The sequence below is a fragment of the Panicum virgatum genome, chromosome 9K (assembly GCF_016808335.1).
Source record: "Panicum virgatum strain AP13 chromosome 9K, P.virgatum_v5, whole genome shotgun sequence".
NCBI classification, from domain to species: Eukaryota; Viridiplantae; Streptophyta; class Magnoliopsida; order Poales; family Poaceae; genus Panicum; species Panicum virgatum.
This window is the reverse complement of record NC_053144.1, coordinates 41682744-41708863: the sequence shown is the minus strand read 5'-3', so window position 1 is coordinate 41708863 and position 26120 is coordinate 41682744. Positions and strand designations below refer to the sequence as shown.

The 26120-nt window shown below is 44.1% G+C and overlaps 3 protein-coding genes and 1 long non-coding RNA gene across 9 annotated transcripts; all 4 read right to left on the bottom strand.

Moving 5' to 3' along the window:
* Nucleotides 1–328: 328 nt before the first annotated feature.
* LOC120651456 (protein NRT1/ PTR FAMILY 8.3-like) lies at nt 329–3220 on the bottom strand. The gene is made up of 5 exons (XM_039928935.1): nt 3068–3220; nt 2792–2897; nt 2498–2715; nt 1877–2403; nt 329–1549 (listed from the first exon to the last, which is right to left on the bottom strand). The coding sequence occupies exons 1-5, from the start codon at nt 3119–3121 to the stop codon at nt 721–723; spliced, it is 1734 nt and encodes a 577-aa protein (XP_039784869.1). The 5' UTR covers nt 3122–3220; the 3' UTR covers nt 329–720.
* Nucleotides 3221–5354: 2134 nt separating this feature from the next.
* Nucleotides 5355–8020, bottom strand: LOC120651455 (protein NRT1/ PTR FAMILY 8.3-like). 3 transcript variants are annotated; one of them, XM_039928933.1, is made up of 5 exons: nt 7812–8020; nt 7477–7579; nt 7210–7382; nt 6586–7070; nt 5355–6291 (listed from the first exon to the last, which is right to left on the bottom strand). In XM_039928933.1, exons 1-5 carry the CDS (start codon nt 7860–7862, stop codon nt 5499–5501), a joined length of 1605 nt encoding a protein of 534 aa, XP_039784867.1. In that variant the 5' UTR covers nt 7863–8020; the 3' UTR covers nt 5355–5498. The 3 variants fall into 3 exon arrangements, with proteins under 3 accessions (XP_039784867.1, XP_039784866.1, XP_039784868.1); XM_039928932.1 differs by having other exon boundaries at nt 7165–7382; nt 7812–8014; XM_039928934.1 differs by having other exon boundaries at nt 5606–6253; nt 7165–7382; nt 7812–8017.
* A 3788-nt stretch (nt 8021–11808) lies between these two features.
* LOC120651454 (protein NRT1/ PTR FAMILY 8.3-like) lies at nt 11809–14672 on the bottom strand. 4 transcript variants are annotated; one of them, XR_005666203.1, is made up of 7 exons: nt 14396–14672; nt 14203–14305; nt 13899–14116; nt 13601–13815; nt 13280–13447; nt 12169–13058; nt 11809–12006 (listed from the first exon to the last, which is right to left on the bottom strand). XR_005666203.1 is itself a non-coding variant. In XM_039928931.1 (6 exons), exons 1-6 carry the CDS (start codon nt 14453–14455, stop codon nt 12233–12235), a joined length of 1590 nt encoding a protein of 529 aa, XP_039784865.1. In that variant the 5' UTR covers nt 14456–14672; the 3' UTR covers nt 12051–12232. The 4 variants fall into 4 exon arrangements, 2 of the variants coding, with proteins under 2 accessions (XP_039784865.1, XP_039784864.1); XR_005666202.1 differs by having other exon boundaries at nt 13280–13815; XM_039928931.1 differs by lacking the exon at nt 11809–12006 and having other exon boundaries at nt 12051–13058.
* Nucleotides 14673–20117: 5445 nt separating this feature from the next.
* On the bottom strand, nt 20118–21249 carry LOC120648708. Its single transcript, XR_005665054.1, has 4 exons — nt 20821–21249; nt 20664–20742; nt 20470–20571; nt 20118–20384 (listed from the first exon to the last, which is right to left on the bottom strand). It is a non-coding gene; the product is annotated as an uncharacterized LOC120648708 (long non-coding RNA).
* Nucleotides 21250–26120: the final 4871 nt, after the last annotated feature.

Here is a 26120-nt window from a genome sequence, read left to right as displayed (position 1 = left end):
AGTGTGTTGACACAGAATCGCGCCAACACACTCGAATGCGCTAGAACGCGCAGGAGATCGTCAAAATGATCTGAACCAGCGATGCCCTGGCGGACCGGTCTGACCGGTTCCGCAGACCGGTCTGACCGGTGTGGAGCAGAGAACCGCAAAGACCTAGAAACGTGAGCTCGGGAGGGACCCCGTCGGAGCTTGCGCGGCTAGGGTTGCTCTGAGTTCGGCAGGCCAATCAGAATGTCTTCAAACGTCGTCGAGACGAAAGAAGAAAGCAATCTAGGGTTGGAAAAGACTAGTGTTTGAGAGATAAAAACTAATGCGATATTTTGATTGATTCGATTAGGAATACCTCAATCGGCCTTAGCCTTTATATTTATAGGCCGGGGAAGTCGTACCCCTCTCCAAGTCGGTTTATACAAGAATTTCCAAAATAAAACGAAGCCTACTCGGATTACAACTGGACAGACCGGTCTGACCGGTCGGCCTCTGAACTGCCAGAATTGGCTGTCAACAATTGTGAGAACGTTGTGTGGTTGCTACTAAGTGTAATAAGGTTGGTCTGATCCCCCCCCTCAATGAGGAGAGTGAAGCCGGATATTCTATTCCATTATCTAAAAAATGTATGGACACATGCATGACAGTTTGTCTATTCTACTATTCTTGTGGGCTTGGAGGAATTACTGCAGATGTTTTGTTGTCTTGATTCCATAGATTGACGCATGCTTGTCACAAAGCTGTGTTGTTGTTATTGCCTCTGTATCTCATGGAGCAATGCACGAAGTGCAGCAGATTCACCACGCCCAGAGCAGCCATCAACCAGAAGAAATAGTCCAGGTGCCCCTCGTTCAGGTCGTCCGGGATCCACCCGGGCTTCCCTCCACGCGCCGTGAGGGCGGCGACGGCACCGAGCACTGCCGAGTTGAGGTAGTTCCCGGCCGCGATGGTGAGCTGCGCAAGCGCAGTGCCCAGGCTCTTCATGCCGCCGGGCGACTGGTCGTAGAAGAACTCGAGGATGCCGATGGCCGTGAACACCTCCCCTGCGCCCAGCACGGCGAACGCCGGCGCCTGCCACATGATGCTCATCATCGGCGGCTGCCCGGCTGCCGCGCTACGGGCGAGCGACAGCCGCCTCGCCTCGACAAGCGCCGCGTACACCATGGCGACCACGGAGAGCGCGAGGCCGACGCCGAGCCGCTGCCGCTGTGACAGGCCCCGGTCCTTGCCCGTGGCGCGCCGGGCCAGCGGCACCAGCACGGCGTCGTAGACCGGGATGCAGACCATGACGCTGATGACGTCGAAGGTCGCCAGGGACGCCGGCGGCACCGATAACGGACCGACGCGGGTGTCCATCATCGCGCCCTGCTCGATGAACGTTGACGACATCTGCGCGGTCACCGTGAAGAACAGCACCATTGATGCCCACACGGGGAACATCCGGAGCAGCATCTTCAGCTCCTCAACCTGAGAGACGGTGCAGAGCCTCCATGGGTTCTTTGACACTTCTACGCCTTTCTCGTCGGACGATGTCGCTACGATGGCAGCCTTGTCAAACAATCTGGAGCACAGGAGACGCGTTCAAATGTGAGGTGATTTCCAATTTTTACGATGTTCAGGTGACATGTCACTCTTAATTAGCGCAGAAGATGAAGATTTTCGGAAGGAAACTCAGCCACTAATTTTGTATATCTCTGAATTCAGCCACAAAATTAGCGTATGTTTTCGCTCAAATAAAAAATTGTGTATATCTCCGAAACGATTTTACTCAGCGAGGACTCTGTTTTCTGGATTCAGTGTTCCGAGCCCTGACGGGCAGCACCAAAACTACATGAGGAACAGCCAAATTCCAACAATAATTTGATATGCTTGGATCTAGCCGAAGTACCTGAATTGAGGGGTATGCTGAATCTTGCAATTTGGTCCAGTTGGGGAAGGCACCTCATGCAGAGCAGAACAGTCTTCAGGCAACCCCAAATTGTAGTTCCTTACAGCTGCAACCATCACCTGGGTGACTCTTTTCAGAGGACTCCCTTCCAGTTTCTTGTACCTGTACACCCTCCGACCGGCGACGAAAGCGACGAGCCCAAACACCATGAGCACAGTCGGGATCAAGAACCCCACTCCCCACCCAACATTGTCCTGCACCCAGACTAGCACGGTCCCGGACAGCAGTGAACCGATGCTGATGGAGAAGTAGTACCAGTTGAAGAAGGAGGCCTTGGTGACCTTCTCCACCGGGTCGGCGTCATCAAACTGGTCGGCACCGAGGGCAGAGGTGCAGGGCTTAATGCCACCTTCGCCAAGGGCGACAAGGTAGAGCCCCAAGTACACCGTGAAATGACGAATGCCATTGTTGTGTGGTGTGTCCATAAGCAGGGGTAGTGATGCTGAGATTGTCAGTGTTAGCATACCCTGGCAGAAGAAAACCGTCCATTCAGAGTTGCAGATGGAAATGGCCACAAATTACAGATACTGTAATTGCTACACTTTGCCTATTGCAACTTACAATGGTGTAGATGGAGAGGAAGATTACTAGTGTCCAGTATTTTCCCCAGTAGGTGTCGGCCAAGAAGGCTCCGATGACTGGTGTGAAGAAGCAAGTGCCGATCCAGGTAGACACACTCTTCGCGGCATCGACATTGCTCTCGTGGAGTTCACCCGTGAGGAAGGTGACCAGGTTCTTTGCGACTCCGAAGAAGACAAAGCACTCGACGAATTCGGTGCCTAGCACATGTTCAAACCTCAGTATGGTGATATCTGTTATGCAATTGGAAGAACTTATCTGCTGAACAAAAGGTACCTAAGATCAAGAAGCACGCTCTCCAGTTCCCCGTGGTTCGCTTCAGAGCAGGCTGATTGTTAACATCAACCGTTCCATCGCTAGTATAAAGCGAACCTTCTTCATCCTGAAAGATTAATAGTATCGAAACTATATCTGATTGTCCATAGTTACTGTATGTCTTCTTGCATAGGAAAAATTGCAGGTAAACAAGAACTCCATGTCTTTCTGACCATCTAAAGTTCAACTCTGCTATGTGAACAACAATATTAACATGGTAGGGTGCTTGAAAATCACCTGTGAGGGCAGATGAGGAATCAGTGGCCTCTCCTCATCTGATGCTGCTTCCATGGCACCCTGTGAGCTCCAGCAATGCTGCAATGGTGTCGAACGGATTTGGAGATAAGCAGCCGCTTGCACTCCCACTTCTCAGAAGCACTTCCTATATGATGGTCCCTGTGTTGTCTGCAGCTGGACAGTGACATGCCAACAAATGACAAGAGCACAGCACCTTTTTGCTGCGTGCCCGACCTTGTGTTTTATCTGGTGATCGATCGATCGCGGCATCGACTCGAAGCTCAACTCTGGACCCAGAAAACTGGAAGGTAGGTAAATCAGGAGATTTTGGATTGGTTTACTACACTGGCCGATGGAACTAGTTCAGACAGTGCAAAAGGAACTCACATACTCACTTCTTGTAAATGGACTATACAATTCAGTAACAACTAACCCAGTCTTCTTTAATTCCATGTATGCTATGTGTTGACGACCAAAATTGACACTAGACAGTACCGACCGGTTTGACCGGTGCATCCTAACGGTCTGACCAGTCAGACGCTGTAGTTGATTCGGCAGCAGCCGACCGGTCTGATCGGTAGTGTCGACCGGTCTCACCGGTTTAGGAGGAGTTCGAGTGTAATTAAATTATTTCATAGGTTTTCATCTGTAAAAAAGATTTCTTGTGGGATAAGTCCACCCTACCCTATAAATATAAAGGGTCACAGCCGATTAGGGTATCCAATCGATCAAATAATATAACTTTTATCTTTTTTTTACTTTTCTCTATGCCCTAGCTTTTTCTCATCTACTATCTGTTGTTCCTCCTTCGTCTCTACGTCGATTGAGGGCGTTCTAGGTGGTCTGCCGACCCTAAAACAACCCTGCGTGCGTCTGTCTCGACGAGTCCTTCCCGGGCGACGTTCGTTGGTTTCGCCGCCGGCCTACCCGGCGACAACCGGTCTGACCGGTATACCCGACCGGTCTGACCGGTCTAAGCATTGGCGCTGCGTCGTGCCGTCGCTCGCTGCGCATTCGAGCGCTTTCGTGTGTTGGCCTTAGTTCTGCACTAACATATTTTGGCGACTCCGCTGAGGATCAGAAAGAATAAATCGGCTGTCATGGCCGGTATTTCTAAATCTAGCGAAATTGATGCTGCCAACATCCAAAGGCCGACTGTTCAATAACTTTCGGCCAAACATCAGAAGGTTCTTGTTGACATCCAAAAGAAGATAAGAGAAGAGAAGGAGATCCAGAGGCTGGAAGAGGAAGCCATGAAACAATACATCTCGCACTTCTCCATCAACCGATAAGGAAAGGTCACAACGGATGCTGCCTTCGAAGCTTCACAGTTTGAGGTAAACTTCGATGAGAACAAGCAGCATGTCCTTAATTCTGAAATAGCTAATGCTATAGATGATCTTGTTTCTTCTCATGTGAATAATAAGTTAGAATTTATTGGTCAAAATATGCATAATATGTTTGATAATCGTTTTAGCTGAATTGAGATACATCTCGGTATGAAGTCTGTCAGTAATGATGTGTCTACGTCTAATACCGATAAGACAACGGGTGGTTCGGCAATTCCAACTAATAGTGCTATTGTGACTAATTCGGCTAATCAGCGTAGCCGAATTAATTATAATGCATCACCTAATGCTAATGTGCCATATGGGGCAGCAAGTTCGTTGCGACATTCTACACCACCGAACTTTGCTCAACCTAATAATACACCGATCACAAATCGGCCTATGCCGATGATGTTGGATCAGGTAGTATTAAAGAGGAGGTGATGAAGATATTTCGGCAAACTTTTGGTATAGAACCTAAAGCCAAATGCTGAACTTATCAAAGATCATACCCTGAGAATTATATAGCCTAAAGAGGGGAGGAGGTTAATTATGCAAAGTTAAAACCTTGACCTATAATCTTCAACTAATTTTCACAAAACATAAATTATGACAAGCTATATGTAATTCTTGTAATATATCAGCAGCTCATATCTAGAAACTATACTGGTTTTCGGACACAAAAATTTCCATACGTAACTGCGTGTAGGGTATTTTGTTTAGAGGATGGAAGCTCGTGAGAAAGAGTACAGAGAAGCTGACACATGCTTATCATTTTGTCTAGGAAAATAACGTGGGAGGCAACAAAGGATATGTGGTGCTGGAAGAGCAACGTGTTCGTTCAAATTTTTTTGTTGCCATCGGACGTATGAGGCAAAGCATTACCAAAACATTAATGGCCTATTCTGGAATGCAGTTTTGAGATCCAAATCCCTACGATATATAGTGCAAACTCGAACTAAATCAAAAAAAATCCAATTCCAATCCTTCGCTTCTAAACATGATCCAAAAGATGGATATCCTCCTAGATGAAAACGGGCAAATTTCTGACTTTCTGTCAGGCGGGCAATCGGTTCGTGCCAAACAGATCCTGCAATCTTGTGTCAACAAATTGTTTTTCCTCTGTACCTAATTGAACAATACGCAAACTGAGCTAGATTCATCAAGCAAAGAGCAGCCATCATCCAGAAGTAGTCCAGGTGGCCCTGGTTCAGATTTTCCGGGATCCACCCGGGATCCCCGCGGCGCGCCGTGGTCGCCGCGACGGCGCCGAGCACGGCCGAGTTGAGGTAGCTCCCGGCCGCGATGGCCAGCTGCGCGAACGCGTTGCCGAGGCTCTTCATGCCGTCCGGCGACTCATCGTAGAAGAATTCGAGGATGCCGATGGAGGCGAACGCCTCCCCCGCGCCCAGCACGGCGAACGCCGGCGGCTGCCACATGATGTTCATCGCCGGCATGCTGCCCCGCGCGAGCGCCAGCTTCCGCGCCTCCACCAGCGCCGCGTACGCCATGCCGGCCGCGGACAGCGCGAGGCCGGCGCCGATCCGCTGCAGCTGCGACAGGCCGCGGACCTTGCCGGTGGCGCGCCGGGCCAGCGGCACCAGCACGGCGTCGTAGACGGGGATGCAGACCATGACGCTGATGACGTCGAAGGTAGCCAGGGACGCCGGAGGGACGGCGAACGGGCCGACGCGGTTGTCCATGGCCGCGCCCTGCTCGATGAGCGTCGACGACATCTGCGCGGTGGCGGCGAAGACGAGCACCATGGATGCCCAGACGGGCAGCATCTTCAGCTCCTCCACCTGGGACGCCGTGCAGAGTCTCCATGGGCTCGTCGCCGCTGCTGTACCCTTCTCCCCTGTCGAGGGCACCACAATGGCAGCCTTGTCAAAGAACCTGGACAGGAGATCTCACAAGATGTGAGTTCATTGGCAATTTTACATTGTTCAGGTGACGTGCCATTTCGCCACTATGGCTGTAGTACTTGCCGATTGCGAAAAAAAAATGCATAGAGATGCCATGTTATTTACTAATCTTTTCAAAGATATCTAAAGGAAAGTTTCACATTTGTGCAGATGATGACACCATACCGATTCAGTCAATATATAAATGTTGATCATTATTGAAATTCGCACGAACAAAGTGAAGAATTTGTTGGAGTTGAAATTTTTTAAAGATAATTAGGCATACCTGAATTGCCTGGAATGCTCAATGCCCGAAGTATCCTCAGGCAACACCACACGGTAGTTCCTCACAGCTGCAACGACCACCTGGGCCGCTCTTGTCAGAGGACTCGCTCCCAGCTTCTTATACCTATACACCTTCCTGCCGGCGACGAACACGGCGAGGCCAGACACCATGAGCACCATCGGGACCGCGAACCCGACGCCCCATCCAATGTCCTCCTGCACCCAAACGAGCACGGTCCCTGACAGAAGAGAGCCGATGTTGACGCAGAAGTAGTACCAGTTGAAGGACCCTTTGGTCGCCCGCTCCACCGGGTCGGTGCCGTCGAATTGGTCGGCACCGAGGGCGGAGCTGCAGGGCTTGACGCCACCCGTGCCAAGGGCAACCAGGTAGAGCCCCAGGTACACGGCGACACGGCGGACTCCGCTGTTGGATGGCACATCCACGATCAAGGGGACTGATGCTGAAACCGTCAGGATGAGCATTCCCTGATAGAGCAAACCATTCATTCAGATATGTTGGAGATGGAACACGGTTACATTGTCAGAAATTCAGAATGAGCATCTTCCTGTTGCAACTTACAACGGTGTAGATCAGGAGGAAGATCACTATTGTCTTGTACCTTACCCAATATGTGTCGGCCAAGAACGCCCCGATAACCGGTGTGAGGAAGCAGCTGCCGATCCAGGTGGATACATTCCTCGCAGCATCAACATTAGTCTCATGTAGCTCAGCTGTGAGGAAGGTGACCAGGTTCTTTCCGATTGCAAAGAAGGCCATGCATTCGGTGAATTCAGTACCTAGCACATTGTTTTTAAGGATCTAGAGGTTAATTCAGTAGGTTAGGAAGTAACTTCTGTTCTGCTGTGGGAAGAACTTATCTGCAGGACCCACCTAAAATCATGAAGCATGCTCTCCAATTCCCCGTGCTCTGCTTCCGAGCAGGCTGATCGTTAATATCCACAGTTCCATCGCTAGTATACTGTGAAGCTTCATCCTGAATGATTGGTAGTACACAAAGTAAGGATGGCCTTGCTAAAGTTAGCTGTAACACTAGTTACACAGAAAGGTTCGCTTAAATATCGTTGTCACTGAAAAAAGAAAAGTAGACGTCCCTTTTTCCCCCTTCATATACCGAGACTAAAGTTCATATGTGCTTTGTGGGAAAGAAACATTTTGTGTAGTCAGAAGCTAACATGGAAAGAGTTTTCAGAAAGACAAAGTATCACCTGTGGAGACAGGTGACGGATCAGTGGCCTCTCCTCATCTGTAACTTCCATGATGGCACACCGGGAGCTTCAGCTTCAGCGTTGTCCAACGTGTTGGAGTTCAAGCAGCATTGCATCCCTACTTCTCAGCAGAAGCACCTCCTATAAATAGTGCCATGATATCAAGAGGATTGCAAAACACGTTATTGCAAAATAAACTACTATGTATTCCCCTCTGAACAAAAAAAAATAAAAAGCTGTCGTCGTCATCAGTAGTACTGCATTTTTTCTGATATAAATAGTCAATGCTTTTTTGATGTAATTGGGCAATTCTTCTTTCAGAAGTCAACAATGAATAAATTCTTTATTTTCTTAGGCCAGTCTCAGTGGGAGTTTCATGGACACAGGTACCTAAACTGAGAACTAGATAACCGTGTCAGATGAGTTTCATGGTGATGAAACTCTCCTCACATCTCATGAAATTCCACCATTCTCTTTTCTTGCCATGTCAGCAAAATTGATGGTATTTTAATGTTATAAAACCCTCCATAAAACCCACTGAGACTGGCCTTTCATAGATATGAGGTAATCGCTGAATTTAATGCATGCCATACAGCAATGTTCGTTTACAAGACAAACTCCGTTTCCTTGCAAGCGATGCCAATCAATAACTTCATTATATGCTAATTTTGTGGTTTGTGTGCGTTCAGTAAGTAGTTACATGTACATTTGAACTTTATCATTTCAGCTAAAAGAAAAATTAGGCTATTATTGTTTTATTAATTTGCACAAGATGCATGATCATTCGTTTGATTTTTAGAAAGCCTTGAATAGAGAAAGGATTCAAATTCCTCCTTGAAAAGATAAATAGAAGCAGATGATTCTAATTCCACTACGGGAAAAATTGGCATGCCGGTCCAGATTTTGTTTTTTTGAAACTCGCTCTCACAAATAGTCAATAACATAACTATATATATATATATATATATAAAGAGCAGATCATTTCTACGGTACATTGATTTTTGGCCCGTCAATACTCTATGACCGGTGGGTCCTCGGCTTTCTATCTGCCCCACGTACCACGCCGTGGCCACACGCCGGTCCGATTCGAACTCTGCCGTCTTCACCGCACATTCCATAACGCCAATTCCCCTATCCAATTCACTTCAGTCCCTACAGGAGCTGCGGGGATGATAGGATAGCGTTAGCTCGATTTTTGGCGGCAAGAAATTAAAGCTTTCAAGCGGCGGAAGACTCTAGCAGCGTGATTGGTGCTCGTGCTTTGAACCTGACCGTGAGCAGATCTCGTGAGGAGGATGCTCTTCTCGATGTTCGTAATTGTTGTGTGGTTGCTTCGTGGTGCCTGGATTGTCCATGACCGCTGAGGTCATCCGGCCTTCTTCCACCAGATTCGAGCCCTCGTTGAGCTCCGCCGTGTCCTCTTCCTCATTGGCCCTTTCCCATCCGCTACGGTGCTTCCACCACCAGAACGTCACCACAGCTACCGCGCAACTGAAGTGTTTGTCGCGGGCAGGTCGTGCGCGGCCTCCTGCTACACCGCTGCGCGCCGGGCCTCTGGCCGCCTTGGCTGCAGTGCCATTGGCCCCGATGCCTGCGGCGCGGTGGTAGTGCCATTGGCCCCATTGGCTGCAGTGCCGGCGGCGCGGTGGCACGGTGCCTGCCGATGGACAGGACGGTGTCGCGACCGCCATTGCTGTAGCCTTCTCCGGGGGCCCGGTCCATGGGCGCTGTTGCCGCCGCCACCTCCCGTGGGCAGCGCGCGACTCCATGACTTTTGAATGGAGTATGCGTCTTTTATTGTTTCCACAGTTGTGTCCTACACATCGAGCCGAATAAAACTAGATCTCACTTGTATATATTTTGAAGATATTTTACACTAATCACAAATTGCTATATATTATACAGTAAATTGTCACAAAACAAAAGATTTCACAAAAAATAATTATAAATTATCAAAAAAAATTGCCACAAAAGCGTAATCTATTATAAACATAAGTTGCCACAAATACAAAATGTCATACACATAAGTAGTAAAAAAAAAAGTAAGTATCAAACTTATAAATTTATATATATAATTGTCATAAAAATAAAAGTTGTCAGTAAAAGTTGCCATAAAAATAGAATCTATTGTACACATGAGTTGCCCCACATATAAGATACAAGTTACTGCAAATAAATCAATCATACACTGATACATATGAGTTGATATAAAAACAATAGTTGTTATACACGTAAGTTGTTACTACAGTAATATGATATATACATAAGTTGCTACAGAAAGAGAAAGTCATCATATAAGTTGCTACTAATGCAAAACACTGCTATAACATATGCAAGTGGGGTCTAGTTTTGTTCATCTCGTTGCATAGAACATATTGCTGCAATCGGTTCTCGAAACAGATGTAATATGAACCAAATAGAATATTTTTAGATAGCTCAATCACAAAGTCAATTTCCTTCTTATGGGTGCCGTGCCCATGCATATGCAATACAAAACAGTAACTTGTTAGATTTTTCCTTTCGTATCCAGTTCATTACGTCAATGATTGTTTCCTGTGAGATTTAAAACGGATGACTTTTGCAATAATTGTCATTACCAACACTGTGTTCGCAGGAGATGAGAGATCTTGGGTTAGTTCCTGCATGATGCATAAGTGCATGGGGCAACTAGGCGTGTTACGGTGTTTCCAGTTGTTTTTTAATCTTCTTCCGTGGTTGAGGAGGTATTATTAATAAGGACATGACACTACTACACTGTACTTTGATATCTCCTATCCAATATGGAAATTGAAGTTATGAATTTAAATTTAATGGTCCTTTTGCGTAATAAACCCCATCCATGAAAATCAGTCCCATCCAGAGCTTCTCAAACTCTGTTTCGTCCAAGCAACGCCTTCTTGCTGACAGAGCAGTGATGCGTTGCCATCGCAGCAGCTACGCGGTGCTTCAGTTGTGGTGGATGCTACACAGGGAAGAGGATGCGCTGCGCTGAACTACACAGGTGGAAGCTGCTCCGTAAGAGAGAAGAAGAGGGACGCAGGCAGCTACAGTCAGCAACATGAGGTGTTTGTCCGCAACAAGTGATTTCGATGCGTAACAGCCTTGGATAAGTAGATTATTTCTGCTGCTATTAATTATCTATATTATTTTAGAGATCTCCAGCAGATTATTTATCTCTCATATCCTATATATTTTCTCTCTCAATTCTCAATAACTTTTTTTATATTTTTGGTAGCCAGTGATGTAACAGATTACTCAAAAATAGGATGAGAGTGGAATCTTTACATTTAAGCAAGAGATGTGTGTTTTGGCGATTACCAAAAATATTTTAGTATTTACGATGGAATTGGTAATATACTAAGCACATCCTATTATATACTTAAGGATATATTTTTAGTATTGAGAGGAGCGATAAGTAATTTGCTGAAGGTGCTTTAGCACTGACGCATCATAGTTGCAATATCACAGGCACTTGGCAGTAGGTACCGTTTGTAGAATTGCTCCCGTCCAACCGGATGAGCTAAAGAACTTTACTTTTTCTGCGATTTTTTTTATTTCATGTTCGTTGGCACTTGGCAGTAGCTATCATTTCTTTTGATACTTTATGCTACAGCGACAAAATGAAACAACTACTTAACGACGGAAAGAATTAAAGAACGAAAGCGAAGGATCCCCGTCCCAGCCGACGCAGATGCGTTGTCTTGTGCGGTGCCAGTGCCACCATTCTCGCGCCCGTTGCCCTCTCCGCTTGAAGTGTGCGCAAACTATTCGACGAATTGCTGACCCGTTGATTGGTTTTCAGATGGGCAATACCCTAGGCCAGGTTCAGGTAGCTTCTGAAATCCTCCATACTCAAAGGAAAGGAATAATGTTGCAGCTGTTCTTTTATTTGGGTTAGCGATATTATTCCGATTTCGAAGACAAGAAAAATCTCATGTTTTCCAAGGATGGATTTCATCGTAAGTCAACTTTGCATGCAAAATTTTGTAATGAAGTGTGTTGCTCAGTGGGTTCTTATTTTCAGCTTTGCCAGGAAATTTCTCTTTATGATAGAGGCGATAGTAAGAATAGAAAAAAAACTACAAGTTTGTGCCCTGCTTCAGTCACTATTGAATTTGAATCTCACAAGTGATGTGAAAACTGAATTTAAGATGTAACCAACCATGTGTCAGGATCAACTCTTGTAATCTTGGCACTGAAAATAAAAATGAAAAGATATTACTTTTCAGACAGATTCAGTGATAAATCTCTTCGTTAGTAGACACAGCAAGCAAAATTTACTATCAGGTCTGCAAATTATGTCAGGGCTATACATGATAACATTTGAACTTTATTGATGACAGGTGAGGAGATTAACCTTAGCTTGCAAAAAACAACTACTGCCTGACAGGCAGTTAGGCACTACGAAAACACCTTTCGGGTCAACAACTTGTCTTGCCTCTGTGCCTCACTGAGTAATGCACAAACAGAGCCAAATTCAGTAAGCTAAGAGCGGCCAGCATCCAAAAGAAATAGTCCAGATGACCTTCATTCAGATTGTCCGGGATCCACCCAGGTGCCCCACCATGTGTTGTGGCTACTGCGACAACACCAAGAAGGAATGTGTTGATGCAAGACCCGGATGCAAGTGCCAGCTGCCCAAGTGCTGCACACAGGCTTTTCATAGTCTCTGGGGAATGGTCATAAAAGAGCTCCGTCACGCCAATGCCGCCAAAGACCTCAGCTGCACCATGCACCAAATAAAGTGGCGCTTGCCAAAGGATGCTCATTGGCACAGGCACATTCTGATTTGTCAGGCCTTTGACTTCCGCAATCGCCAGCCTCCTCATCTCAATCAATGCCGCATACACCATTGTGAGCATGGACAATGCTTGGCCAATGGCTAGGCGCTGTGCCTGGGAGAAGCCCTTTTCCTTGCCGGTGAAACGCCTTGCAAGTGGTACCAATAAAGTTTCATAAGCTGGGACCCAGATAAAGATACTGAACACACCAATGATCGACATGGATGCGGGTGGGATGGCGAACGAGCCGACACGGTTGTCCATGAACATGCCCTGCTCAACCAAAGTTGATGCCATCTGCGCGCTGACTGAGTAAAAGATCAGGAATGATGCCCAGATGGGAGATATCCGCAGCAGCATCTTGACCTCCTCAACCTGTGTCACCGTACAGAGCTGCCATGAGCTTACTGGCACTGTGAATTCTTTGTCTGATGGGGACGATGCAATAGCAGCCTTGTCAAAGAACCTGAAGAATGTAGTTCATGACAGGTTACCTTCGTGGCAGCTTTATACTTTTCAAGTAACATGCTGTTAATAGAATTAGTTCCTACATTTTGTAATATATTATGAGTTCATTGTTCAAAACAATATTGGTTTTAGGACACCAAAATTATGTAGGCCACTGCTTGTAGGGTTTAAATGTTAGATGCTAAAACCTTACATGTACTTTACAAAATTGAATAGTACCTGAATTCATTGGTATGTTTGATTTTATGACTCTCATCAGTTGCAGAAGGCAAAGTCAGCTCATACAGAAGCGAGCTATCATCCGGCAATTTCATATGCCACTTTCTGGCAGCTGCTACAATCACTTGAAATATGCTCGTAAGGGGGCTTGCTCCCATTTTCCTAAACCTGTATATCCTCGAGCCAGATAAAAATACAAGGAAACAAATGAGCATGAGTGCTGCTGGGATCGCGAAGCTGACCGCCCACCCAACATTTTCCTGCAGCCAAACAATCACTGTGCCAGACAGCAGGGAGCTGGTGCTGATCATGAAGTAGTACCAGTTGAAGAAGGAGCCCTTCTGCACCCGCTCTACTGGGTCAGTTGTGTCAAATTGGTCAGCCCCAAAGGTTGATGTGCAGGGCTTAACACCGCCGTTCCCAATGGCAGCAAGGTAGAGTCCAAGGTAAAACACTATTCGGTGAACATTGCCACCATGGTCGGTAGACATGGCAAATATGGGGAGGGATGCAGAGGCTATTAGAACGACCATAGCCTGATAAAATGTAAGGGTATTTAGTGTTGCAGGCAATGTAACAGAAGATGCAAAGCTAATTTCTTCAACTGCTTTGAACTTACGACAAAGTAAACTGGAAGGAAAACAACGATTGTCCAATATCTCCCCCAGTAAGTGTCTGCAATGAAAGCACCAAAAAGTGGAGTGAAGAAGCAAGCTCCGACCCAGGCAGAGACATTTCCCGCTGCAGCGACTTTGCTTTCATGTAGAACAGTTGTGAGGTAGGTAACTAAATTCTTGGAGATCGCAAAGAAGGCCATGCACTCACTGAATTCGACACCTAGCTCGTGATGTTCAAGCAGTTAGCTATCTTTTACACAGAATTGCAGAGAAGAGAAGAGCAGAGCAGGAGCTGCTCTCTGTTACCTAAGATGAGGAAGCATGCTCTCCACTTCCCCGTGCCATTCTTAAGAGCAGGCTGTTTGTTGATATCAACTGATCCATCTCTTGCATATTCTGAAGCTGCATCCTGCGTCCCCGCATCAAAATATTCAGTTTGCAGTGATTATCTATTGTTGTAACTGCCTGAGGCCATCAACCATCATGGAACATGAGCTACCTGAGGAGAAGTAGGAGGTTGGACATGGAGGAGGGGCCTCTCTTCATCAGCTCTTTCCATGGCAGTCTCCAGTGGTGAGTTTGAGCACTTATTTTGTTTCACTCTGACAGTTTGAGGGAATGGAGACGCTGCAACAAAGCTTTGAGTCCACAGCAGAGTACTTTTCAGGCAGCGAGTGCCTGTTGGCTGTCCTGTCAAGAACGGAGACTGAACACTTTAAACAAAGGTATTGTTGGGTTGATGATGATAGTCAGGCTAAGGGCATGTCTCTTCGGACCTGTGTCTTTTAAACACTGACTCGTGTAATCTTACAAATAGGCAGGCTAAACCCGTTGCAAGGACGGAGGGTCGACAGTGGGTGGTGGTGATCTCGTTATCGTCAGCCTTTCGCACCTACAATGCCAGGGCCCACAGTCGGGGGATTGTGCAGAGATGCCAACATGTACAGTGGCTGCTTGCCGTTGCCGGTTGCCGGACATTGCTGTCTGCCCCATCATGTACAACTCACGGACGGACGGACTGCATCCTCCCCATGGTAATTCAGGTCAGGTCCGTTCGAAACACGGGAGATTTTTCGAGTAGCAGAAGTATTGAAATGTATTTTTTTTAAAACAGTTTGCTGGAGCGCACCGCTATATCATTTAAGATAGGAGAAGCAAGCAAAGGACCGAGTTTTTACAACGACGATATTACATAGAAAGTAGTTCTCTCAAACTCAAAAGGCAAACTTAATCATCGACTTCTGACGCTGATTTCATCGGCCTTACTTGTGTATGGTGCTCCCTGAGCGCACGGCCGCACGCGGTCGTTGGTACATGCCAACAATATAGGCAAATGCTGCGCGGGCCGGTCGATATATCTTTACGAAAACGATGTATGATTCTATTCCTCTTATATTGATGTATTATATGGGTTTCAATTAATTCCATTTCTCACACCCGCCTGCTCACATTCCAGAGTAACTGCAATTTTTGCTATGGAGTTTGACTTGAGGCATGTTTAGACGGGCTAAAGTCGAGTGTTAAACTTTAGCATCTATTAGCACTCATCATATCCCTGCTAAAGTTTGAGTTTTGGGTAAAGTTTAGCTCATCCCATTAATACTCTTGTTTTGATAATCTAGTGCTAAAATTTAGCATTTTGGATATTTGCACTTGGATTCAAACACGCGACCATGCATTTGTGATCCATGTTTCAAGTAAATGCTTCTCTTTGGACAAAAAAGAATTCCTTTAATTTTTTAAATATTAGAATATTAACACGTGTTGGAAAGGTGGCCGGTTGATGTACATTTAGCTTTCAAAAACGTGGCAGGGGGACCCCTAAAAAAGGGAATTACATAGACGTATTTCTTTTTGTGGGGGAGGTGGGGGGCGTTCTCATGAGCATGTCTGTCCCTATAGACCGGAAGCACGGCCTCTCCACGCTTTGCTCCCCTCATGGTAGGAAAGAACGCACTGCTTGGATGAAGAAGCGTATTATTCTTTGGAAAAATTGGATCTGTACCGTTAAAAGATTCAAAAGTTAGATGTATACCATTGGATGTTGATCCGATAGCACAGATTGAAATTTCCATAGTTTGCACGGAGATGTTGGTTTGTACCTAATATGTTCCCTAATTTGTTAGCATGAAGATTTATAAAATTAGTATATTTTGTCACTACAATACTTAGTGTATTTGTTATTACTTAGTATATTTCTTTTCATATGAAGATTCTTTTCTTTGTATTGTAGATTCATAAATTGGTGTGTGAATAATTTATTTCCTTTGAATGCTAACTTGTTCTAGCATGTGTATATATACTTGTAAAAATAATTGTTTGCATGTGAATTTTCATGAATTGAATATATATATATATATATATATATATATATATATATTGATTGTAATGTAGACCTATTTATCTTAACGTAAAATTATATGTTTGCTTGTAACTAATTTGTTTGCAATGTCAGATTGTTTCATGACTTTGATCTATTTGTTCGCGATATTCATTTTTCATTAGTTATCATGTACAATCAAATGTTTGTGATGTTTAATATTTTTGTTCATTGTACATTATTATTTGTTCGTGTTGTTAAATTATTTGTTCCGAAGATCCAAAATTGATTATTTAATACTAAATAAAATATTTAAAAAAATATTATCCAAACATAGGCAAGTGTGGTCTTGTTTTGAAGATCTTGTCATATAAAACTAATGGTGTAATCAAAATTTAATTTGGGTGCTCGGTTTAGTAGTTATAAATTTTTTTAATTTTGAATTTCCGATGTATGTGAGTGACGTCATGTCATTGTTATCTTCTGTATGCATGTGGACCTCTCTCTCCTCTAACAACGCACACATGACATATTAGTGGGCTAACAGCCCACATGAAACCACATGTTGAGGTGATGGCCTCAAGCGATGAATAATCGCACCCGGGGGAGGGGGGGGTGTTTCTCATGAGCTTCTCTGTCCCTATAGACTGGAAGCGTGCCGTCTCCACGCTTTGCTCCCCTCATGGTAGGAAATAATCCCCTCATTGGTAGGAAATAACGCCCTGCTTGGATGAAGAAGCGTAATATTCTTTGGAAAATTTGGATTTGTATTGTTAAAAGATTCAAAAGTTAGATACTATATACCATCGTAACCCACCGAGCAAAACATCGAATAGATCTACACACACCAGAATCGTTGAACCCTTGAGAAAGAAGCCATCGGCCGTAGTTCTGCCACGAGGAAAGAGTTGGCAATATTGGTTGCCGGACACCGTTGAAAGATGGTTTTTTGCCACGGTACACTAAAAAGATTGTCTTTACTGGTCAAAAGTCAACCGTATTTCTTTTTTCTTTCTAAAAGTGAACCGGTCATAGTAAGTTTTTCTAGATGGTTATGTGATCATTTAACAAGAGGTCTTGGGGGACTTCTATTTTTCTTTTATTTTTATACTGGTTCATTCATTTTGTGAATGCTGTAGTTGTCGGTGTTTTTTACCACCTGCTAGTGATTCTTATGCTTTACCCGTTTGGCCCGGACGGTGTACAAAGAAGACACAAGAATTTATACTGGTTCGAGCAGAATGTCCCTACGTCCAGTTTGTCGTTGCTTGTGTATCTTGCACTACTTTGCAGTATGGGGTAACAAATGGTCAAGAGAGGACGGGGTTCCAAGTCTCTAGTATTATGTGTGTGAGTGTTCTTGCTCCCAAGCCTCAGGTCTCGTTCCTGGGGTCCGAGGGCTCTGAGTGAGTGTTATTACATAACCAAAAGTCTTAAACTTAAACAAATAAATAAACATCTCAGAGTAACAGTGGAACTTCATCTTCACAGGAAGATGACTGGAAGACATACGCCTAGAACTCCTCAAAATCTTCAGGGAACTCCAGACAATTATCTTGGTCTGAGCAGCTTCTGTTTTAATAAAGAAAGTATGAGTACAATTATGGTTGGTACTCAACAAGTGGGAGGAAATTATATGACCTGCAAGGCCAAAACAAGGAATAGCTGATATGGTTCGACTGCATTAAGCACTTTTAGTTGTTCAAGTTTTATTAGCAAGCATTAACCAAGTATAAGCTTATACCATTAACCCACAAACAAGTAACTGAAACAAATAACAATAACCATAAATAAATAACACCAATTTAGATCATCTTCAAGTTCAATTATCATGTGAGGGTTCAAGCCGCCCCTTGACCGTGAGCTCGACTGATATATCAATTTTACACTCTGCAGAGGTCGTACACTTTACCCACAATTCATGTTCTCCTGTATCGCCCCGGTTTGCAAGGCCCTTAAATACTTCCTTTGGTGAGTGACATGAGGTTCACTACGAGGTCTTTATAAAAATTTCCTAACTTATGACAATATACTAAGGTTTCAAGCCAAAGTGGTCATAACACTTCCTAATGAGGATGACGCCTTAACCAGGAACATATCAACGCCTGAATAGGACCAAGCTATACCCCAACGATGCATCGCCTCTTGACCTTTCGGTAAGACGGTCACAAACTAGAGTTAATTCTAATTAATTAGCCAAGACCAGATCCATATAGTATTGTGGTTGCACTATTGATCTTGTTTCATAATATAATATTAAACCATTGAGAACATGAAGTAAAATAGATATAGTATTTGTCTCATCATTAACCAACCATAGCCCAAAAGTAATGGCAACTAGCATTTCTACCCATCTTAAATTAAAACCCATGATTTGATGAAAGAAGGATAAACAAATAGGCATATCTTTAATTGGGATTCCATCATATTATAGACTCATGCACATATATAAAATAAAGTGTATTTATTGACTTTTCGGGGACAACAAGTATGATAAAGGACCACTTGCCTTCCTCAAACTGCTGTTGTTGCCCAGGTCCTAAGAAAGCTTGCTCCTGCTGATCCTCATAAGGCACACTATCTAACGCATCACATAAGTACATACAAACAAGCAAGTACAATAAATAAGAAACAGTGCACCAAACAATGTAAACAGTACAAAACGAGGTTATAAAGCTTCTGGAGACGTTGCAAGGATCGTGTGAGAGCAAGAATCATTAAAACAGTTAAAATGATCAAGTTACGGCTAAAACAAGGTTCCCGGGGACTTATTTGTGAAAGATTTGAAAGAAAAAGGGTTCTGACTAAAGAAATTGATGGCTAAAACAAAATTAAACCCTAAACTCAAGGGCTAGAAGGAAAAACTAGGGCTCCTGGGCGTCGGGTTAGATTTTGTAAAAGATTAGGGGCTTAAACAGAAAATAAAGGACTATTTTGCAATTACTTTTGAGCTAGATTGGACCGCTGGTTGATTTTAGAAAAATAGATGGGCTTTTTTGCAAAACGTGATAGGGTTGACCGGTACTTTGGGTATTTACCTGGGATTGGATCTAATCAGGATCGTTGGATCCAGATCCGACCTATAACAAATCGAATTAAATTTATTTGGGTTCCTAAACTGAAAATTAGAGTGTCACATGGAGGACACATCTCCTTTTCTTTGATTGCCCTTGCCTTGGCTTATTGGCAAAAGTTGGGATTCATCTGGGACAACACTGATGACATTGACATTTGACTTGAGCATGGCCGTCTTAACATGACTATGTCCTACTTGATTGAAATATTCATCATTGCAGCTTGGGAAATCTGGAATCTCTAGAATGGAAGAATCTTTGAGGGCCATCCAATGAACTTTCAGCTTTGGACCGTGATGTTGAAAGAGCAAATCCTCCTCCAGTTGCATAAGGATAGAAAGGATCTTAGACCAATAGTTTTGCAATGGCTTAGATCAATCTTGTAACTCAGCCTCTCTCTCTCTCTCTTCCTGTAAGTATTTCCACTACTGGAAAACGGGCCTTCAGCACCGGTTGAAGAAGCCCTTAGGTACCGGTTTTCCAACCGGCACCCACAAACCGAGACCATTGGCTCAGGTCTAGGATACCGGGTAAACAAGCCGGTGTCTTTGGCACACAAATGTACCGGTTGGAAAAACCAACCGGTGCCTTTGAGGCTGCCATGCTGACGCAAGCGTGCAGCCTCTTTGGTACCGGTTGGTACGGTTAGTATTTCCAACCGGTACCAAAGAGTTTTCCCCGTTTATCTCAAATTTCTTTTTTATTTGTTTTGTTTATTCTTTGAGAATTACTATGCGTACCCGATCGAGCTATACAGTACTATACGTATATGTCCATCGGTCGTGTTAGAGTTCAAAGAAATTAACTAAAACTCAAAGTCAAGCATTTAGTTAAGTTAGCTAGCAATTACAATATATGTACAAATATACAAACTACACGACATCACGTTTAAAAATATTTACAAATATACAAGTCATGTTTATACTGCAGTTACTAATCCCTCAAGAGTTTGAAGAGGACACGCTATTGATGTGTCCGTCATGGTAGAACTCGCCTCTAGGATCCAGGATCTCCTTCACAATGAATCCTGTGAGCTGCTCGCACATGGCGTTAATCCGATCAACATCGAAAGAAGCCATGTAGATTTGCGACATCTATCATTTTTGAAAATATGGATATATATTAATTCACCATGTTAGTATAATTAATTGAACATAGTTGAGAATGGTATGGACATACTCTGGCTTCCTCCGAAGTTTCTTTCCCGCATTCTACAAGACCATGTATGTAGTCGCATACATAGTACCCACACCAATCAGTTCCTTGTTGTTATCTCGCACACTGTAAAAGAAATAAATCAGTTATTCTATATTTTTGTACGCCTATGCGAAACAATTGATATTACTTAGAGAATTGGGCGCGACCCAACATACCGGAAAATCTATTCTAACATCCAATTACGACTTCCCTCCACTGACTCCTTTGTTCTTCTTTACAAATTATTTCCACACCCTGTGCAGGAAATTTACTTGAATGTTGAATAATTGATGTAAAATTGAAAAGGATTCGATATGTGCACATTGTACTTACCTGTTCAATGGGTCTATGAAGTGTTGGATTGCAGACTATGGGCACCTCATGGAGTCGAACACTGTAAGATTGCCGCTCTCCATGCAAATTATGAGCAAAACCCAATGATAAATGCAGATATATACACAACCATATTAGACTTAGCATTTATTTAGGAATATAAAAGAGGTTTTACTCGACCAAGACTTACCCATAGTTGTAGGGTATCATTATATAAGATTTGTAATGTTGGCGCATCAGGGCATGGTACATGTTTTGACACGTCTCCTTGTAGTTCTCGTTAAGAGTTTTCTTGTTGATTATCAACGGCATCATGAAGCCCACCTGATGATGCCATCCTTCTTTCCGGCATCTTTGAAGCTCCATACTGAATGATAAAATACAAATTATGAAGTGCACATAGTTATTTACGTTGATGACAATCTAAATTTTTTTTATACTTATAGAACCCAAAATGGTGATGATAGAGACGTCTAGGGCTTGTCAATGATATATGTCATGTAGAAGTTCGAAGTAGACCCAGAAGTCATCCTCCCCACGATAGAAATCATGGTTGCGATACTTAACTCCAAACATATCCATTTCTTCGTTGGACATGCACATGTACCATCTGTGTAAATTGAACATCTGTGTGCCTAGTTTGATCTCGTCCTCCTTAGTGACAAGAGGTTTCCCAAGCTTGAATGGATGAGCAACAACTTCAGCAATTGGGATATCTGCCGTCTCTGCTGCCTGATCAAGCGTGAATCCTGTTTCGTGAAGAAATTCCACCTCTACTTCATTTGGTTGCCTCCCCACCACGAGGGGCTCGAGTTGCTTCTGTACTGAGCCAAGCTGAGGAACAGTCTTTCCACATTTCTTATTTTTTCTCTGCTGTTGTGCCTTTATTAGCGTGCGATCAAAGTCCGAGGGTAGTTGTTTATGTCCTGGTGAGTTGTTCAAGCATGAGTAGACCTTGACTGCTATTTCTCGATCTACCAGTACCCTCTTCTCTGTGACTTTAGATTTGAAATGTTATTTCACCTCGGGATCCACTTCCTCGTCAAGTTCCTCTTGGGTTAGCTCATAAGCTAATTTCTTCTTAGGGCCTATCTTTTTTTCGACCCTTTTCCGCTTCTTGTTTGTGGGTCCAGGCAGTGGGAGGGATGCTGTCTTTTTCTTTCCTTTTCCTTCCGATGCCGGAGGAGTTGGAGTACTACTAGGCCTCTGCTCAGGTGGAGACGGTGCTGAGGGAGTTGGATCGCGATCAACATTACCATAGTTGAGCAGAGATGGTGCTGAGGGAGGCGGATCCATGGGAGCCTTGTTGTTCACAGTCAGTTTGATGTCGGCCTTGCACCATAGAACAATCCCATGTAGTACGTCTCCCAACGTTTTCTCTCCATCATCTCCAACAAAATCGAGCTCGAGATTCTCATTAATATGGGTCGGTTCAACTATCTGCTCGACTGTGACGGAGGCGTAGCCAGAGGGTATCGGCATTCCATGAATTGTACTAGCAGAATTCATGGGTAGGGCAGACCCGTGTGCTACATGAACAAATATATTATTTACTCGCACATAGAGCTCGCATGTTGTTGGAATGGTGATATCATCGATTGGGTACCTCTGCTGCTCTGGTGCTAGTGCCTCAATCTAGAGTTGCTCAGCTTGTACATCGGACGCTGCCGTGGATGCACAACTGCTGTGTTGCTGATCGGCCGGGCTTATCACAACATCCGGTGTCTGCGGGGCACCGATGGTCCTTTGGCTCAGAGCCTGCTGCACTGCCATATTGACCCTTGCATCCATCTGAGATTCTAGTGACACAACTTTTTTATTCATCTCTTCTTGTATAACACAGATTTTCTCGTCCTGTTCAGCCTTGCTCCTTCGAAGAGTCTTATATGAGCTATCTCCGGCCCAAGCAACTTTCCATGGGACCACGCCGATGCCACGGGCTCGTCCAGGGTGTTCAGGATTCTTCAACGCCCTGGTCAGCTCATTGTTCTCCCTTTGAGGCTGGAATGTTCCTTGTTTTGCCTCATCTATTGCTGTGACCAGATCGCGGGCCACTTCTTCCATATTCCCAGGCACGACCAAAGTTCCATCCATTGGGTTGAGTGTCACGCCGTTAGCAAATAACCACCACTTCGATCTATCTAGCCATTCCCAAGTCGCCGGCTGGATGCCTCTATCCATAAGGTCTTGCTCCGTCTTCTGCCATTTCTTTACTGCCTTCTTGTACCCACTTGCCCCAAGGTGGTGGCTGTACTTTTTGTTTCCCGCATTTCTTTTGGCCTGTTCAGATTTTTTTTTGTGCTTCCTCAGATAGCTTGTATTGTTTGAAGTCCTCCTAGTAAGGTTTAACTTGAGGAAGATTGTTCCAGTCCGGTTCCTTATCCTTCTTGATGTAATTGGAGAACAACTTTTTCTTGAATGTTGCAAATGCAAGGGCAATCTTCTTCAAGGCACACTGCTTCAAAAGTTCTTCATTGACTCCTTCCGAAAATGTGAACATATCCTTCAGTTCAGTCCACAACATTTCCTTCTGGTGTGGAGGCACATTGTGTTGTTATTCTTCTAGATTGCTCGATTTCCAGAGTCTTGTGGTGATCAGAATTCTCGCCGAACAACAACCCCACATTGTGCGACAAACTTGGTGCTAGTAGCCTCTGGAGCACATGGACAGCCCTCTGCGTCCACTTCTGTGACGACCCGTCTTCCCTCAAGTTTTTTGGTGGGACAACGTCTCCCTTTCGACTTCGTTGCAGAGCACGACTAAATGTAACAAAAGATATATTAATCACAAATCTAATATAGTTAAGTCACCTTGCATAATTAAGATACATACTGGAACAGGCTGCTGAGCGGGCATCGGGGTAAAGTCACCATCCCCGTCACTGCCATCTCCGGACATATTCAGGAACGAATCGGATGTGTTGGCCTCTTCGGCACCAAATTGTTCAGTGATGTTGACATTTGTATCTTCGTTTATAGCATCCATCATGTACCTTGCGGCAGCCTCCTCATCATAGGAATCCATTCTTAACTGAAACTAACCCTAAGCGTGTGTTAGAGACAGAGAGAGTGTGTTAGTGTGTGTGTCTTAGAGAGAGTGTGTCTGTGTGTGTTAGTGTGTGTTAGAGAGAGAGTGTGTGTGTTAGTGTGTGTGTGTGTTAGAGAGAGAGAGCGAGAGTTAGTGTGTGTTAGTGTGTGTGTTAATGTGTTAGAGAGAAAGGGTGTGTGCACTACATAAAGGAAAACTAAATAAATACTAAAAATGTACTAATTAATACCATCCAAATAATTCACTAACATTTGTAAACTAAATTTGCAAACTAATATATACGAGAAAAGTAAAAAAATGAATTAAGAAATACAAAATAACATGACAAATAATATATATGAGAAAAAATCTAAATCACTATCTAATTCACAAGTACCAAAAAAATTACTGGGCAATTACCTAAAAAAATCTAAATTTGTAACCTAAATTTCTAAACTAAATGCCAAATTTCCTAAAAATATAATTCACATGCGAAAAAATCTAAAATTTTAAACTAAATGCTAAATTACCTACAAATCTAATTCACATGAGGAAAAACTAGATTTCAAAACTAAATGATAAATTATCTAAAAAATTAAAGAAAAAAATGCCATCGGGCGGGGGCCGGCCGGTGGGCGGCGTAGGCTGGCCGCCAGGCAGAGCAGGGGCGCAGGCCGGCGGCCGGATGGGGACGTACTGCGCACAGGGAAGCTGCACGTGGATGTCGAGGTGGTGGGCCGGGGCGGCGGCGTGCAGGAGGTGATCACAGCGGCGGCGGTGGCATGGACGTCGAGGATGGCAGGTAGGTCGGGGCAAAGAGTCCTCGCGGCGGCGACCGGGGGCGGTGGCGTCGGCGTGGGACGATGGCGTGGCGCAGCGACGGAGGCCGGAGTCGAGGACGACAACGGAGGCGCCGGCGTGGGCTCGGAGGATGGCGCGGGCCAGGCCAAACGGAGGCGGCGGCGCGCAGAGAGGCTTGCCGGGGCGGCGGCATGCAGGGAGGCGGGGCGGCGGCGGCATGGACCTAATAAATCATTTAATTGCCTAATAAATCTGATAAATGCCTAGTAAATCATTTAATTGCCCAATAATTATATTAATTGTCTAATTAATCATTTAATCATCTAATAAATCATTTAATTGCCTAATAAATCTGATATATGCCTAGTAAATCATTTAGTTGCCCAATAATTATATTAATTGTCTAATTAATCATTTAATCATCTAATAAATCATTTAATTGCCTAATAAATCTGATAAATGCCTAGTAAATCATTTATTTGGTCAAAAATTATATTAATTGTCAAATTAATCATTTAATCGTCTAATAAATTAGTTAATTGAATAATAAATCTAAATGGCTAGTAAATCATTTAATTGTCAATAAATCTGATAATGTTTATGGAAAATATTACAAGAGATAATCATTCAACTAATGGAATATTATCGATGGTTTGCTTTACAATCGTCCCTTCATTGTGATCATGACGTGCGTAGGGAGCCTCCTCTTTGGGCTAAAAGAATACTTGTGTCAACCTCCACTGCGAACGGAGTGATGTCTTCGACCTTGTTGTATTTTTCTTCATCTGTGACATCGTCGACTCCCATAATTTTTCTTTTGCCTGCCAGAACTATGTGGCGCTTTGGCTCATCTCCCGCACCTACAAAACTTGATTTATTTCTAGACTTGTCCTTTTTTGGTTTGCTAGACATGTCCTGTACTTAGAAAACTTGGGTGACATCCTTAGCTAGGACGAATGGTTCGTCTCGATAGCCAAGCGCTTTGAGGTCTACTGTTGTCATTCCGTACTCGTCGATATCAACACATTTTCCTATCAGCTTAACCCATTGGCATCGAAATAAAGGGATCTTCAGCGGCCCATAGTCGAGTTCCCATATCTCCTCAATGTAACCAAAATATGAGTTTGTTTGGCCACTAGAGTCTGTGGCATCTATACGGACACCACTATTTTGATTGCTGCTCTTGTTATTTTGGGCTCTTGTGTAAAATGTGTATCCATTAATTTCATATCCTTGGTACATCAAGATTGAATTTGCTGGACAACTGGCCAGCCAAGCTAGCTGCTCATGAATTTCATCGTTGGCCATGACTTCCTTCTGCAACTAGGTGGTGAACGTATCATTATGATAGTTTGTAATCCATGTCTCAGACTTTGAAGGGTACATGCTTCGGACCATTTGCATTTGCTCCTCCATATACGGAGCCACCAAGGCTGATTGTTGCAGAACTGTGAGATGTGCTTTGCTCAAC